Source organism: Canis lupus, chromosome 1 (assembly GCF_048164855.1).
Source record: "Canis lupus baileyi chromosome 1, mCanLup2.hap1, whole genome shotgun sequence".
NCBI classification, from domain to species: Eukaryota; Metazoa; Chordata; class Mammalia; order Carnivora; family Canidae; genus Canis; species Canis lupus.
In genome coordinates, this window is record NC_132838.1 from 38,364,927 (window position 1) to 38,381,819 (window position 16,893).

At 35.8% G+C, this 16,893-nt stretch overlaps 1 protein-coding gene across 7 annotated transcripts in view; it reads left to right on the top strand.

The window, feature by feature from the left end:
• GRM1 (glutamate metabotropic receptor 1) overlaps window positions 1-16,893 on the top strand; it is a 387,866-nt gene that overhangs the window by 279,459 nt on the left and 91,514 nt on the right. For all 7 annotated transcript variants that reach the window (XM_072826883.1, XM_072826908.1, XM_072826933.1 and 4 more), the window contains one exon: window positions 4,957-5,192. In XM_072826883.1, coding sequence (XP_072682984.1) covers window positions 4,957-5,192 — 236 coding nt within the window. The remainder of the gene's footprint in view (window positions 1-4,956; window positions 5,193-16,893) is intronic.

The following is a 16,893-nucleotide window of genomic DNA, read 5'->3' on the forward strand; positions in this document are numbered from 1 at the left end:
AAGAACCTTCACAAGTACCTACACTCTAAGTACTTTCTAGAATGATCTTTTTAAAAACAAACAATTATGTCATACCCCTGTTTAAAATCTGGGTGGTTTCTTACTGCCATAAAAATGAAATCCAAAACCTTTAACAAGGATGTTCAGGTTGTTCTAGATCTCACTGGCTTGACCTATCATTCTTTACCTGGCACACTCTAAGCAAACTGAACACCTTCCTGTTTGATGCTTTGTACTCTCTTGAGCTGGTCCTTCTTCCACTTTCCTCTTTACTGTGTAACTTCAACTCATCCTTTAAGCCTCATCTTAAAGGTTACTTCTTTCTGGGCAAAACCTCCCTTGCCAGAACTCTGCACCTTCTCTGTGTTTCTATAGCCCACCTTCCTTTCCTATCAGCTGGTACAACTCCCTGTGGCTATTGTGTATTCAGTGGCTGGCCCTCTCCACCAGTGTGATTGCCTGAAGAGCAGGGGCCTTGCCTGTACTGCTTAGCAATGCATGTGCAGCAGTAAGCAAAATGCCTCACTCGTACAGGATTCTTAGTGAATCAATGTTGAATGAATAAAGCCAGTCTGAATTCTTATTGAAAAAAAGTTAACATTGCCACCATAAAATTTCCCACAATTGACATCACTTGATTTAAATTGCATCACGTTTCTTCAACCTTGATAAGTGTTGTTAGCATTGTCCTTACAGAATTCTGTGCTTGTTTACAAACGTTTTTGAAAATATTTTTTATCATCCTTTTCTCATTTTCTTGGTTATATGGTAATCTCTGGAATATTTTTAAAGAATGACAGCTTTATTATCAGGTACACACAGTTACTTATGGTCAACACAAATCAGATTGCTTTACTCCCTAGTTTGTAACTATTTTAATTGAATATAAATATGTTTTTCTAAAATGTCTTTAAATAATTTTTAAATGAATACTGTTGCATTTGTTTTTCACTATCAATCTGCTTATTATATGATTTTAATTTATATAATACAGAAGTGGACTCAGACAGCTCCTGTTCAGCTATAATTGGTAGAATTAGAAACAATATTTTCCTATTGTTTCCATCAGAATTTATTCAGTGGAAGAAATCTTATTATTATTCAGATTGGGATTGTGGAATTTCACAGGCACTAGAACAATGATTTTTGGGAAGAGAACAGCCTTGTGAAAGAACTGCTGTATAAAAATGTTGAGGGGGACAAGGAACAAGGATTCTTGTACGTTGTGAGGAATATTTAAAGACATGTAGCTGTCTGTTAAATGTTTGTCTTGTTTATCCACATTCTGAAGTTTTATTTTCAGACCCCAGATAGGAAAAGGAACTTATCATTAGGGAGCAGTTGGGGCAGCAGAAGCTGCTGGAGGCTGTGAATATGCCTCATAGAGTTCAGCGCCCAGCATAGCAGGATTCACTGTAGACACCTGGGGTGAGTAGGAACCTGCAGGTCATCTCTGGTGGCATAGTCCACACTATCACCACCACTATCAACAACAATAACAAAAGTTAATACCTAAACCAGGTATCAGGAGAACTGATGCCTCCCTGTTTTCAAGTGTGCTTCACAGAGAATTCACCAAAACAATATCTTTATTAAAAAAAAAAAATCCAACACAACTGAACAGTAAAAATCCTTTAAAATTATCTGTAAATACATTTGGCAAGTGGTCTGTAGACAGAATGATTAAATATATAAAAACCAAGGATTGTTTTATGGATGTCTTTCAGCAACTTTTTCTTAGCATTCCCAAACACCTTACCTGTGATAGATTTGAGATCTCATACAAAAGTCAGGCAATTAACACTTCAAAAGTATTCACCAACCAATCCTAGTTGAATATTTTCTCCTGTCACATCCTGGTTCTCCTTGATTTCATGACGTCTTGGATTTAACACTCTCTAATTTCTGGAATGAAATCATCTATGGTGAGGGGTAAGGGCTTTAACCAATGGCAAAGGAGATGTAAGGCTGTGCTCCACTAAACCATATGACTTCAAATGGTCTATATTCAAGTTTACTCCCATGAAGTGCTCCTCTGTGCTGTAAGGCAAAAGGACAGTAGGTCGCACTTACTCTGCTTCTAGTGCTGATACATGATACTTGCTTCTATAATCTGGGAATGTTTAAAAAAAAAAAGAAATACAAATAAACAGTATAGAAGGCTCATTGCATACACTTAAAAATTTGTGGGTTTCTTATTCAGACTATATATTCACACACAGAAAAGTTTCGTATAATATTAAATCTTGGGAGAGAAACACACTTCAAGTTTAATTTTACGTCAAAAGGAATTTTTTTCTTCAAATTATAAGTCATTTTGATTTTAAATGTATAGTCATAAGCAGAATTTCTTGAAAGCCTAACTGGTTTTATTTTTATCCTTGACTGTATAGTTCAGGTCTTCAAATTGCTATAAATGTAGTTATGATATAATGTGAATAAATCTAAATAGTTAAACTAGTTCAAGCTTTTCTAAGTAGACTGAGCATGTAGGAGATAAATGAGGTTGTCTTTTTTTTATAAATCAGTTTGGCCATCATATCCAGTGATAGTAGAGTGGGACTTGTTAGAGTCAGGTCATTAACCACCAGGGGGCAGATCTCCGTGGCCTTATTATGTAATCGGTTTACAACACTGAGGACTTCCTGCAGTCCTTTGGCTAACAGTTACTAAACTGAGATTTATCCCCACACTTCTGTCTCCTGCTATATTTCCTTCTATGCTCCCACTATACTGACTCTCCAAATTCTTTGAATGGCCCATACTCTTTCCTGTATATTAGATAACCTAACAGAAATCTTTTATATCAGTCCCTCCCCATCTCTTCAACTGACTAATGCCCACACGTGCTTTAGGTCTCAGAGCAGACATAACTTTCTTAGGATAGTCATGCTTAATTACTTTCTCCCTACCCACACTTATATACATATATACACACCTAAATTAAGATCCCAAGCCCCTCCTCCCCATAGTACTGGTCACTTTTCCTTCTTTACTTTTACACTGTTTGTAATTCTTGTTTAGTCTCTATTTTCCCCACAAGTCTTTAACACTAAGGGCAGAGGATAGTGTGTCTCATTCTCAATTGAATCGTGAGCATAACAGAACATCTATGTAAGTGAAAAGGAGGAAGGAAGGAAGGAAGGAAGGAAGGAAGGAAGGAAGGAAGGAAGGACGGACGAAGGAAGGAAATGGGGGGTAGGAAAGATCTGTGCAAGATTGTAAAATCTCTATTCCAATGGATTAGGAAGGTATAGACATTCTCTGATCTGGCTAGTTAGACCACACAATGCCTTAAGGTCCCTTTAGTTCTGGATTATGTTAAGTTAGCTGTACCTTCTACAACCTTTGGTCTATTGAAAAGACAGCTCTTGTGTGGTTCACTGGGAAGATTCTGGAACAGAACTGGATCAGTTAACTCAACTAAGCAGAGGACATATTTACCCCAACTGATCTCAGGAAACAAGGAGTTAACTGTGGTCAGTCATATATATTTGGCCCAGGTCCCTGCTCTGTGAGAAGCAAGTGATAAAACACTTTCTCTGGCAGAGTTATGTTCCAGAAACTACAGGGTATGACTCTGTGGGTATAAATAAATCTACCTCTTGACCAAAACAATCTTAATACTCTCTTCAGTTTGACTCAACTTTAGGCAAGTATCTTCCTGACTATGGGCCCCTTGACTTCCCTCTTCTTAGAGCTTTTAATTCAAAAAATGTTATAAATTCTTTCTTTTTCCTTTGGAGGTCTACAATTTCACTTAGCCTTTTGCCAGTTTTACAGCAGATAAATTCCTTTTTCAGGGACCTGGACGCCATCCCTTTGAAATGTAGTCATCAAGAGTGATAGCAAATCCCTGTCTCCCAGTTTCTGTGGGAAGGTAGGAACCTAACTTAGATAAATGACAATTATTAAACATACAGGTCTAACCACACTGACCAAGCTCCCCTCAGTGTCCTCTAGCACTTGCTCACTAGCTCACATCAGCACTTAAATCTCCCCAACTTTTGTTTCAGCAGAGTGGAGTTCAGTGCCTTTGGCCTATTGGAATAATCTTGAATAAAGTCTTTTTTGCCTGTTTAACTTTATCCACTGCAGTTTTTCTTTGGCATCTGCTTGGGAAGAGATCACAGACACTCACAAGAGGTTTGGCTCTGCTCAGATGTATACTTGAATTAAATTGGAACTACATCACTCATGAGCAATATGTATGTTCTAGAAGGTGACCAAATTAAAAACTCACTGAATAAAACACCAGTTAACTTCCTTTTAGTGAGCAGGATTATTTTTATTTTGGGTAGTGGGATTGTTTTCTTTTAATGCTGTTATTTTGAAATAACACTGAGGGGGAAGCATCTGATGGCTTCTAGGCAATGCAATTTTGAACAATGTCCAGGAGCAAAATCTGTGGTTGTCATGCTTCTGAGGTAAATCAATTTCTACTCCTTAAATGTAGCTCATATAATGATCTTGGTTGCAACCTTGAAATCTTGCTGAGCTCTTATTGTGAAGCCCTGAGTGCATGGGTTTTATTTTATTCTGATTTGGACAGTAGCTGATGGGATTTGTGGCCTAAAGAACACAGAGTTTGGGAGCCAGACTGCCTGGATCCATATCCTGGATCCACTGGGACTTCAGTTAGTTGGTGAACATCTGACTGAGTAAAAGTAAATAGTACAGAATCTGATGCCTCGTAAATGCTCAATAAATATTAGTTCTTGTCATTGCTACTAACATGATCTTCATCATCACTTTCACTATTGTGAAAAACAGACAGGACTTTATGATTTCAGAATTTACTATTCTCCACCAAAAAAAGTCATTGATAAACCAGCAGTTCTGATTTAAAATAGACTTTCAGCCTTGCTGAATGCTTCATTTATGCATAATGCTGAGATGTATTTGTGAGACCTTTGTCTTTCTCTCTCCCCACCCCAATCCCTGAACTTTTTTTAGTGATGGATGGGCAGACAGAGATGAAGTCATTGAAGGTTATGAGGTGGAAGCCAACGGGGGAATCACAATAAAGCTGCAATCTCCGGAGGTCCGGTCATTTGATGATTATTTCCTGAAGCTGAGGCTGGACACTAATACGAGGAATCCCTGGTTTCCTGAGTTCTGGCAACATCGGTTCCAGTGCCGCCTACCAGGACATCTTCTGGAAAATCCCAACTTTAAAAGAATCTGCACAGGTAATTCACATTCACAAAATAACAACTCAGAAGTTACAACCCCATTGCAACTTGTTGAATTAGAGTGGAAGGTGTCAAGGCTGGAGTTCCAAACACTAAGTTACCATCTTAATTTATAAGATAGCTAGAATAAGGAGAGTGTACATATTACCCCAAGGATTCATGTTTCTATATTCTGGAAAAACTGCTTTGGTCTCTGATGGAGCAAGTTGTGAGAAGAAATAATGTAGGTCAAAGAAAAGCAAACTGAGAATTCAGGTATCTAGTATTCAGGCCAGAGGGAAGAGATTTTATTGCAAGCCTGCTTAGGAAATGTTAGCCACAGACATAAGGAAGCAGCATTGGTTTGATACTTTTTTCTTCTTTATAACTCATGTCAATATATGTCAGGAGAAGATGAGATAATATTATCCAGGGCCACACCACTAACATGGGGGTATGTAGACATACGTGGCTAGAAACTCTGCACTCTCATCTGTAAATAGGAGTGACATTTCCTGGTAGGACAGATAATTCCCATGCGCTGCTCACTGAAGGCATGACAGGAAAGTACAGCACATTGTTCCAGGTCTTTCAGGGTTTGATGAACTCCATTGGATGTCCTTTTCTGCCTTCCCAGGAACTACCGTACTTCTTAACAGACTTCTTAAATAGTAAGTTTTATTATTATCAGTACTGCATAGAGACATTGCTGTTCACTGTCCTTTTTTAGTATTGCTTAATGTGACAAAATAGAGCACATTTGGTCTACTACAGTGTCATTCCAAGCCAGTTGTCTATACTGGGTTGATAACACAGCATGATGGACAGGCATTAAAGATGGTGTCACCATTGACTGAACTGGGAAAGACTCCAGGAAAAGCAGAAAGGATCAGGAGCTAGATTTCAGATGGGTTAATTTTGAGATGTCTATTAATTAGTGATGCAGCTATAAATGTCACTTGGTCATTGTGTTTTATGAATAAAATTCAAAATACTACTTATTAAATAAGATGCCTTTTTGCAAGGATTTCCAAGAAAATATCTTGTGACCTAAGCTTTCAAAACAAATTTAGAATCCTGTAGCCATGTCGGTTTTGAAAATCATTTTGGGTTTCCAGTTGTCACAGTGCATGCCAATGTCAAGGTTAAAATCTGAACTTGGTTAACATTCATAGTAGAAAAAAAAAAAGCACATTCATGAATTGTTCTTATATTATGCTTGATTCTCAGAGCTATTTTTAAGAGCTTCTTATGTGATTACAACCTTTAATAAACATGTTTATGTTTGCATTTCATTCTGGAGTCAAGATTAGCAAATATTTTCCTTTGTTCTTAGTTCTAAGGAATACCAAAGGCTTATTTAACTTTTCTATTTGGAACTACTTCATGAACTTTATTAATCTTTTCTGCTTCAGGAATCCTAGAATTTTATCTTTTCTGTGCAGGAATCCTAGAATTTTCTCTTTATCTTCAGCAATGTTTATGTTATTTACGTGTGTATACATTCATGTAAATTTACCTTTCTCTTCAGTTTTAATGTCTGCATTTCTATGAAATTGGCTTCAGTGTTATTGAAGAATGACTAAACCTTCATTTATGTATCATTCTTAACTAGTAGAGATCCTTGAATAGCAAATAAATTTCACAGTCTTCTAATGAATATGCAGACACATTTATGAAAATTAATGTGAGGAAGTTGAACGAACCCTTCCATACTATTGATAGCTGCTCTTTCCATCACCACTTTTACCCATTGTAATTGGATCATTTTGGTGTTTTGGAAAGTTTTGATACTGCGGTTAGTTTCCACAGAAGCCTTTATTGGGCTTAATCTCAGATGTCAGTATTTAAATAGAGAGTTTACATACACTAGATTGTCAGTTTAAATATTAAGAGTTCTGAGCCTAGGCTGAATAATTTGAGAATCATGTGGATAATTAAAAAGTACTTCATATAAAGTCTACATCACTGCTTAATTAGTTGGGTATATCAAGGGATTGGAGATGGTACTGACTGAAACATCAAAGCCTAACTTTTTTAAAAGAGATTTATTTATTTATTTGAAAAAGAGAAAGAGCATGAGCAAGAGGGAGGGGCAAAGGGAGGAGGAGTCTCTCCTCTGATCAGGGAGCCTCAGGCAGCAGGGCTCACTTCATCCCAGGACCTTGAGTCCATGACTTGAGCTGATGGCAGATGCTTAAAAAGACTGTGCCACCCAGGCACCCTTCTCTCTTTAGATCTGTTAATATTTCTTTATATATTTAGGTGCTCCTATGTTGGATACATGATATATATAACATAAAATATATATTTATAAAATATATATAATAAATATATATAATATATTTATAAAATATATTTTTATATTGTATATTATATAAATAATATGATATATAATATAAACTATATTTTATATAAATAATTTATTATATATTTACATATTTTTTATATATTTTATTTATTTAAGAGAGAGCAAGTGAATATGGGGTGTGCGAAGAGGGAGGAAGAGAGTATCTCCAGTAGACTCTGCACTGAGTATACAGCCTTATGTAGGGCTCAATCCCATGACCCCCAAGATCATGACCTGAACTGAAGCCGAGAGCTGAATGCTCAAGTGACTGAGCCATCCAGGTCTCTCATATTTTCTTTACCCATTTATCCACTGAGAGACACTTAGGTTGCTCCCATGTCCTGGCTATTTTAAGTAGCTGCGATGAACATTAGAATGCATATATTTTTTCAAGTTAGTGTTTTTGTTTCCTCAGGATAAATACCCAGAAGTGGAATTGTTGTATCATATGAAAGTTGTATTATTAATTTCTTGGAAAAAACCTCCATACTATTTTCCAGAGTACAATGCCCCAACTTCTATTCCCACCAACAGTGTACAAGGGTCCCCTTTTTTCCACATCCTCAGCAATACTTGTATCTTGTTTTTTGAGGATAGACATTTGAACAGACATGAGGTGATATCTCATTGCAGTTTTAATTTGTATTTCCCTGATGAGTGATATTGAACATCTTTTCATGTACTTTGTTAGCCATCTATATGTTTTTTTTGGAAAAATGTCTATTCAGATCCCTTGCCCATTTTTTTTCACCATTTTTTTTCTTTTGTTATTGAGTTCTGTGAGTTCTTTATATATCTTGGGTATTAACCTCTTATCAGCTAAAACTTGTAAATATTTTCTCTTATTCAGTATATTGACTTTTCATTTTGTTGATAGTTTCCTTTGCTGTGCAAAAGCTTTTTAATTTAATGTAGTCCCTCTTATTTATTTTTGCTTTTGATTTCAAAAACCAAAAAAACATTGCCAAGACTTTCTTTTAGGAATTTTATGGTTTCAGGTCTTATGTTCAAGTCTTTAATCCATTTCGAGTTTTTTTTTTTAATGTATAGTGTAAATAAGTGGTCTAATTTTTTTCTTTTGTGTGTGGCTCTTCAACTTTCCCATACCATTTCTTGAAGGGAATATCTTCCAATGAAACTTAATAATGAGGCAAATATATTATGAAAATTAGTAACAATCTAAAAATTGTGAATGGTGGTCTCCAAGCTGGAGCAATAGTACCCATGTATGGGGAAAGCTAGATATATAAGCCTGAATAAGCCTTCTAGAATATGAGAGAGAACCTGGAGCAGAAACAGGATGACCTCTTAGTTGTGGTAATATTGGATAAATCAGTCTTGGGCCAATATACTAGCTGATACTTGACACATGAGTGAGCTTAAATGAGTTGAGTCATGTCCAACCCAAAGCAGCAAAACTTCCTACCTAGTTGGCTCCCAGATTCATGAACTAAATAAATACTTGTTGTTTTAAGCCACTAAACTTTGGGGTGAGAGAGAGAGAGAGGCAGAGACACAGGCAGAGGGAGAAGCAGGCTCCATGCACCGGGAGCCCGACGTGGGACTCCATCCCGGGTCTCCAGGATCGCGCCCTGGGCCAAAGGCAGGTGCCAAACCACTGCGCCACCCAGGGATCCCCTGATTAAAATCTTAATAAAGAGTTCACCTTGATGTAAAGTGCTAGTATATGTTTAGATATTCCCAAATGGTTACATATGGGTTACTCTATATCATATATGTTGTAATGCTTCTCACCAGTAAAACAGTTTTGCATTTCATTTCTTATGCGTGTTTGCTCCTGGGAAAACTCACATAAAGTCAAGTCATAATTTCGGCAACCATAAGAACCATACATACAAAAGAAGTTACAGTCTTTTCATGATGGTAGATTAAACATACTTGGGGTATAGCCAAGTTAGTCTTTTTCCTGTATTTTTATATTTTTATTGAGGTATAATTGACATATGGAAAACTGCATGTATTTAAAATGAACAATTTGATAAATTTTGACATGTGTGTATGCCCAGGAAGTCATCACCACAGTCAAGATAAAGACTATATCACTCCCCAAATTCCTTTGTGTCTTACTGAAAACTCTCCCCTCTCACCATTCCCCAAACCTCTTCTCTCTCCTATTCACATACAATTTTCTGTCACAATAGTTTATTTGCAGTTTCTACTCCTGTTTTTCTAAAGGATTTTCTTCATTTATTTGAGAGACAGACAGAGAAAGAGAGAGAGGAGAAAGAGGGACAAGCAAACTCTGTGCTGAGCCCAGAGCCTGACTTGGGGCTTGATCCCACAACCCTGAGATCATGACCTGAGTTGAGATCAAGAATCCTGGCTTAACCAATTGAGCCACCCAGGCACCCCCTACTCTTTAGTATGAATAAAATTGTATATTGTGCACTCTTTTCTGTCTCCATTCTTTCATTCAGCTCAGTTATGTTGAGATTCATCATTGTATTGCATGTATCAACAGTTCATTTTTTAAAATTGCTGAGTGGTATCCCATTATCTAGGCATAACACAATTTGTTTATCCATTTACCTGGTAATGGGCATTTGGGTTGTTCCCAATATTGGGTTATTACAAACCAAGCTAAGAACATCCATGTACAATCTTTGTACAGACATATGCTTTCTTTCATTTTAGGGCAAGTCTTAGCTGTGGAATGCCTGGATCTTGTGGGAGGTGTATGCTTAACTTCTTTATTTATTTTTTGGTCCTCTTCATTATGGAGATATATAATTGGGAAAACTGCATCATAAAGGAATCAAACACAAAAGATAAATGGTTTGTTAGAATTTACTAATCAGTATGACTTTCGAACTTCTTCATAAATATTTCTGCTATATGGAGGTAATAGTTAAAGTGAACCAAGTTTTGGGTCATAATAGCTACTAAACATGATTCTTTTTTAGATGCTGTGAAATGTAGGTTACCATGTCTCTGGAAAACTTCCTCAGTGTGTTCTTTGGAGATGAATTCTCTGGTGCCTGCTTTTTGTTTTGTTTTGTTTTTTTACTAACCTCATACCCTAAGTTATAGTATATATTTGTGCTCTGATGAGTAGGGGGGCATGGCCCTATGTGATCAGCCTACCAGTTACATTTATAATCTAGGTCCTGTCTCTAGGCCTCTGTAGTACACTTGGGTATGATACTTCATATCCAGGAGCTGCTTTTCAAACCTCACACCAAAGATTTGTGTGAAATAGTGTTAACATTGCTATCATAATCACCTGTGCCTATGTCAATGTCCTGTCATAATTCTATATGGCCACTCTATTTATTTACTAGTTGACCTTTCTCTGGAGGTCGTGACCACAAATCCTTATAGAAGTTTGATGGGCATTCATGGGTACTACATGAGACTAGTATTAAAATTTGCTAGAAATATCAATAAATTGAATACATAGGGATTTACCTCAAACAGTTCTGGTCTAATACTGTAATCAACTGAATACTATTATCTAATCCATGTGGCTAAGTTAATAGCCCAGACCCTAAGATGATATGAAGAAGAATCTTGTCCCTTAGATTAGTGATTCTCAATTCTGGCTTGTTAAAGTCATCATGAAAGCCGTTAAAAAGGCATTCCAATTTATATTAACAGAAGTGACTTAATAAGACAAAGCAAGTTTTGTTTGGAAAAAAGAAAAAGGTATTTCATGGTACCAAGTTGGGTCTCACACCATACCAATTAAATCAGAATCTCTGAAATAAAGCCAAGCACTTACGTTAAGGATAGAAAGAAATTCATACTTAAAATTTACAAGCCTTTTAGCTCTTTTTTTTTTAATTTTTAAAATTTGTAATCATCTATCACTGTTCAAGTTGAGAGCTTGCCAAGGTTTTGGCTGTGACTGTGGCAGCTGCAATAGCTAATGAGAATTTAGTAATTTCTAATGTTGAATCAGTCTCTTCCATTTGTTTTATTTATTGGTGGGCTGTTTAAAGCATTAGCATTCCAAAATCAACAAATCATGGCTATATACTATGTTTCTCTGTGTCCAGATTGGGCAATTACTATATTAATTTTCTATTGCTGCCGTAACAAATTACCATAAAGTCAGTGCCTTAAAACAACCTAAATTTATTATTGTACAGTTCCATAGGCTGGAACTCAAACAAGGGTCTCATTGGGTGAAAATCATCAGATGTCAGCAGAAATGCATTAACTTTAGGAAGATTCTAAGGAAGAGTCTATGTCTTGCTTTCTTTCTAACTTCTAGAGACCACCCACATTCTTTGGTTAATGGCTCCCTCCCTCCTTATTCAAAGCCAGCAACAACGTTGCATCTCTCGGACCCTATGTCTATAGTCACATATCTCTCTGACCAAAGCTAGGGAAGATTCTCTATTTTTTAAGGACTCTGATTAAATTAGTCCCATCCAGATAACCAAAGATAATCTTCCCATCTCAATGGAAATTGAATCACATCTGCAAAGTCATATATCCTAACTTTTTGCCACATATCCTAATTTATCCACAGTTTCCAGGCTTTAAGATGTGGGCATCTATATGGACTAACAGGTCCACCACAGTAAATGTTTAGACAGAGTGAGGGATTAGCTTCTCTAAGTCCTTTCTGATAGTAATTTCTGTAGCTCTTTTGTAGCAGAACTACATCTATTAACAGCTGCGATGAGAAAAGGATATAGCTCTTTAGGAACATATTTAAACACTCAATTTCACTGTGTTTCTATGAAACACAATCTAGACCATTGAGTACATATGCCTCTGGTTGACCAGAATGATATCTGTATGCAGGAAGACCTTCCATTTCCCTAATACTTGTTTTTTAGTTTTCCATTGCTGGGATTGTTCTTCTACACCCCAAACACTATGCTTTTACCACAGAGAAACAAAGAATTAATTTCTTGGACACTTCAACTTTCTGTAAAGCCACATAAAATACATAGTCTGTATGTATTCTTACAGATATTTTTTTGTCCAGCTCTTAATTTACCCAATATAAATGATTTTCATCTTTCTCCCACATATATGCATCAAGATGTCAAACATTCTCCAGGACTCTTGCTGTATCTTAGACCTAGAGCCTAACTAGAGTCTTAGTCTCTTCTCTCTTAGCAGTTGTCTTGATTTAAAAGATTTATGGGTGCCAGCTTAATTACTTCAGAGACTTTATCACAAAAATAAGAATTTTGATTTGGTCATTGCCATGAAACTGAGTTTTCATTTGTTCTTTGTAGCATAAACATCTTCTCAGTTATTTTTTAAGAGTTGGAAATGAGAGTTAATTTCATTTTTATCTCTGCATATTTAATATGCCTACCTCCTTGCCTCAGCATGCAAGTTCATCTGGTAAAATACCTGCATTGCAAGTTATTATAGGTAACAATGTTACTGAATGTTTTGCCACTGAATAATAATGGATTTATGTCCTTTTAGACCGTGGTCACAGTTCCTCACCATCTGCTTCCTGTTTTTATAAGCCTCATACTTAATGATTCATTGTCATTTTTTAGTGTATTTTATTTTTAAGTATGCTCAATGCCCAGCATGGAGCCCAACACAGGACTTGAACTCAAGACTCTGAGATCAAGACCTCAGCTGACACCAAGAGTCGGATGCTTAGCTAACTGAGCCACCCAGGTGCTCCTCATGGTTGTTTTATTGTTGTTACAGCATTCTCCTACTTTTAGGTATCAATTTTCCCTTTTCGTTTAGTTAGGAGAGGTGAGAATACATTGTTATAACAGATGACCCCTAACTTAATGTCTTTTAAGAAGAAAAAAATATTCCTTGTTCATGCCACATGTTCATTATGTAGTAGTTAAGAGACTACTCTATGTCTTCTTCACCATAGGACCTAGTCTGATAGACCAGCTTCTATCTGGCACATTGATAATTGTTGTAAGGAAACAGAACATGACCAATGTGATCTGGAGGCAAAGCTTCTGCTAAAAACTATATATGTCACTCAGTAACATTTCATTGATCAAAGCCAGTCCTATGGCTCAGCCAAATATCAATGGAGAGAAGATACATAATCCATCCTAAGGTATCTAATGTTTATGGGTAGTAATACAATCTATGAAAGTATGAAATCAGAATTCACACTGGGGCTATTTATTCAAGGTACATGTGCATATATGTTTTGAGTTTTTGGTTTTGAACTCACTTAAACCTTTAATTGGCAAAATTACCTTGTCAAAATGCATGGAAAATTTTTCCAAAGATAAAAAGAAATTCCCTTCTTTACCGGGGCTAAATGAATTGTAGGAAATTTTTATTAAGACAGTAAATGAAAGATTCAGAACTCCAAGGCTGAGAGACATCAGCCAAAAGGGCTTATCAACAAAAATGCCTTTCTTTTATGGTAAGATTAAATAATAATTAGGTACTACAGTACTGAGTTTTCATGCTTCTGCTAGTAAAGACTTCTTTATTTAGAGGCTTTGGAAATGGAACTTATTCCCATTTTAGGAAAGACAAAAACAAAGGGATTTATTTCTCATTGGACATAGCAAACCACTCTCTACTTAAGGTTTCCACCTTTCATGTTTAACCTACAATAATTGACACTCAAGAGCAGTTTTAGAATTTCCTTTCTCGTGTGGGACATGATAGGTCAACATTACTGCTTCAGAACACATACAGTTCTTGCAAGAAAACCCAGTGTGCAGAAATTCCTATGGCATAGTACAAAGGTCTCTGAAGATTTTAGGCTTATTATTTCCCCCTTTTTAAGAAATTAATTTACATCATCTCCTAGGAATAAAATGTCCTCAGCCATGCTTAACTATGTTCTCTTAGTGACACTTTTACCAGTCTATATGTTCAGAAAGTAAGAAGACCTTGTCATGTAGCAAATGGCTAAGAACCCCTCATTCTCTACTCCACCCTCTCTACAGGATTGTTCAAAGGTCCCTTGCACACTATTTACAGGAATTATGCTTTTTAAAATTCCTAAAATAATATGTGAAAACTAGTGTAATATTAATTTGTATTTTATTATCACTGAGGTGGAATATTTTCCCAGCTTTATAATTTTTAAAAACTTAACCTTCTGTGATTTCTTTACTGTGTTATCAGATTACCTTTTCTTGGAATTAAAATTATTTTTGTTTTAAAAATTCTTATTATAAAACTTAGGCTTCCTCATTTTAAAACCTTTACACAATAAAAGAAATCAGTCCTGGCCTTTGAGTCCTTAAAACCATTAGTGACTTTTTCAGTTTATAGATAAGCTTAAGTCATGAGAGCACAAGTTTTAGACTCTACAGTGATATGAACAAGTTAGGGATACGGTCACATAGATATTAGAATGGCGTTTGTTGAAAAGAAAACATATGAACAAAAGCTAAATTGTGTTTTTGAGACTATATCTATGTATCATAATTTTTTTAAAAAGTGACATGGATAAAAAAGTACAAACAAATACAAACAAAAAAGATACAAACTTTCAGTTATAAAATAAATAAATCATGAGAGTGTAATGTATAGCATGGTGACCATAGTTAATACTTTGTTAAATATTTGAAAGTTGCTAAGGCAGTAGATCTGAGTTCTCATCACACACACACAAAAATAAATAAATGAATCAGGATATAGGATGTAGGACCTGTTTAGAAGTATTCTAGTTATTTGGAACAGCCCATATAGACTAAAGATATTTTGAAAAATTGGGCATAGGCTAGAGTATTTAATTAAAGAGTTATATATACATATCTGCATGTTTTTATGCATTAGCACCTAGCCTTTTTCCAGTAACTATTTAAGGCAATCTACAAAACTTCCAACATATGACTTTTTGTTAAATGAATGCAAAATAAATATTCTAAGAAGTTAGTTATGGTATAAAATGAGGTGCTTTAGATGTAACCTTGACTGACATGAATACACTTTTTTTTTTTAACAATAGTTCTAAATTTACAGAAAAACTGAGGAAAGGACAAAGATTCTATATATCCTACAATCCTGTAGTATTAACATGCTACATTAGTATGCTATATTTGTTATAATTAACAAAATAATATTGACACATTATTATTAACTAAAGTCCGTATTTTATTTTGAATTTCTTACTTTTTATCCAATGTCCTTTTTTTCTTTTCTTTTCTTTTTTCTTATTCCAGGATGCCATCCAATGGATATGACATAGCGTTTAGTCATCATGTCTCCTGCCCCTCTTGGCTGTGACAGTTATAATATGGCTTTTTAAAACATGGAAATTTTGTAGAATAAGGGTAGAGGAAAATCAGATAAAGTCAAAGTTGTGAATAAAGACAAAATAATACCATTATTATGTTATTTATTACCATATACCTGTTATGAGATTATGTTCTATGTCTAGAGATGGGCAACAAATATGGCTTTGAACCTCAGTGTCCAAAAGATACAAAAACACCAATTGCTTATGATATTTCATAGAAATGGAGCTCTTCTTAGTACAGAGTCCTGGGATAACTTTCTCTTGGGGCCATAATAAAGACTCTGTAATATCCTTAATATTTTCCTTAACATTATGTTTATGGGAAATCTAAAAATGGCTTATTAAAGCTATTTCCTGTAACATCTTAAAAGTGGGCCAACGTCATGATGACTAAGTGTATTTCAGGTGTCACAGGAGGGATGGCTAGGAGGTAAATGCAGGGCAGTTATCCAAGCTCATTGGAAGATTGAGCACTTCCCCTAAATAGCTCCTCCTACACAGCTCTTCCCTAGGTTTCCAAGGAGAATCAGATAATTCAATAGAGGCAATATTGATGGTTTCAGGTTGGCCCCTCTCACCCAAGTCTTTCCCCAGCTTCTTCATTGATACAAGACAAACCAAAGACTTTAAACATGAACACTTGAAGAGAAATCTCCATGAAGGGCATTTAGAGTAGAAAGGCTAAAGGTCAGGATGGTGGAACTATGAGGACTGGATTTTGACAACAAGTGTTCCAGGCACCTTGCAGATTGAGGGATAGCTGCCTCCTCAGTCTTTCCCTGCTTCGCATTGCATTGATTCATCTTGGTCAGGGGCAGTTGCTCATAAAAGTGAATTATGTTTTCTTTGGCCACATCTGTGTACAGTATAAAGTTGCCAAATGTATGAAGCTACCTTCCCTATGCAATTATAATATCCCAGAAATGAAATGAGATTTTCTGTAATCACAATTACTTACATTGTTCTCTAGATTTTAAATTTTTCTGTGGACAGTATTGCTAATTAAAGATTGCTACAATTAAAATAGAAATGTGACCTATTGTCCTTAAGCTTCCTTTTTCCCCTTAATCTTCTTTAAAATATCACATACATCCTCAACTCTTACTCTAGCCTAGTTCTGTACACTAGGCTTAGTAGATCACTATTTGATTTCTGACTTTATTCCTTGATACGCGTGACTTTGG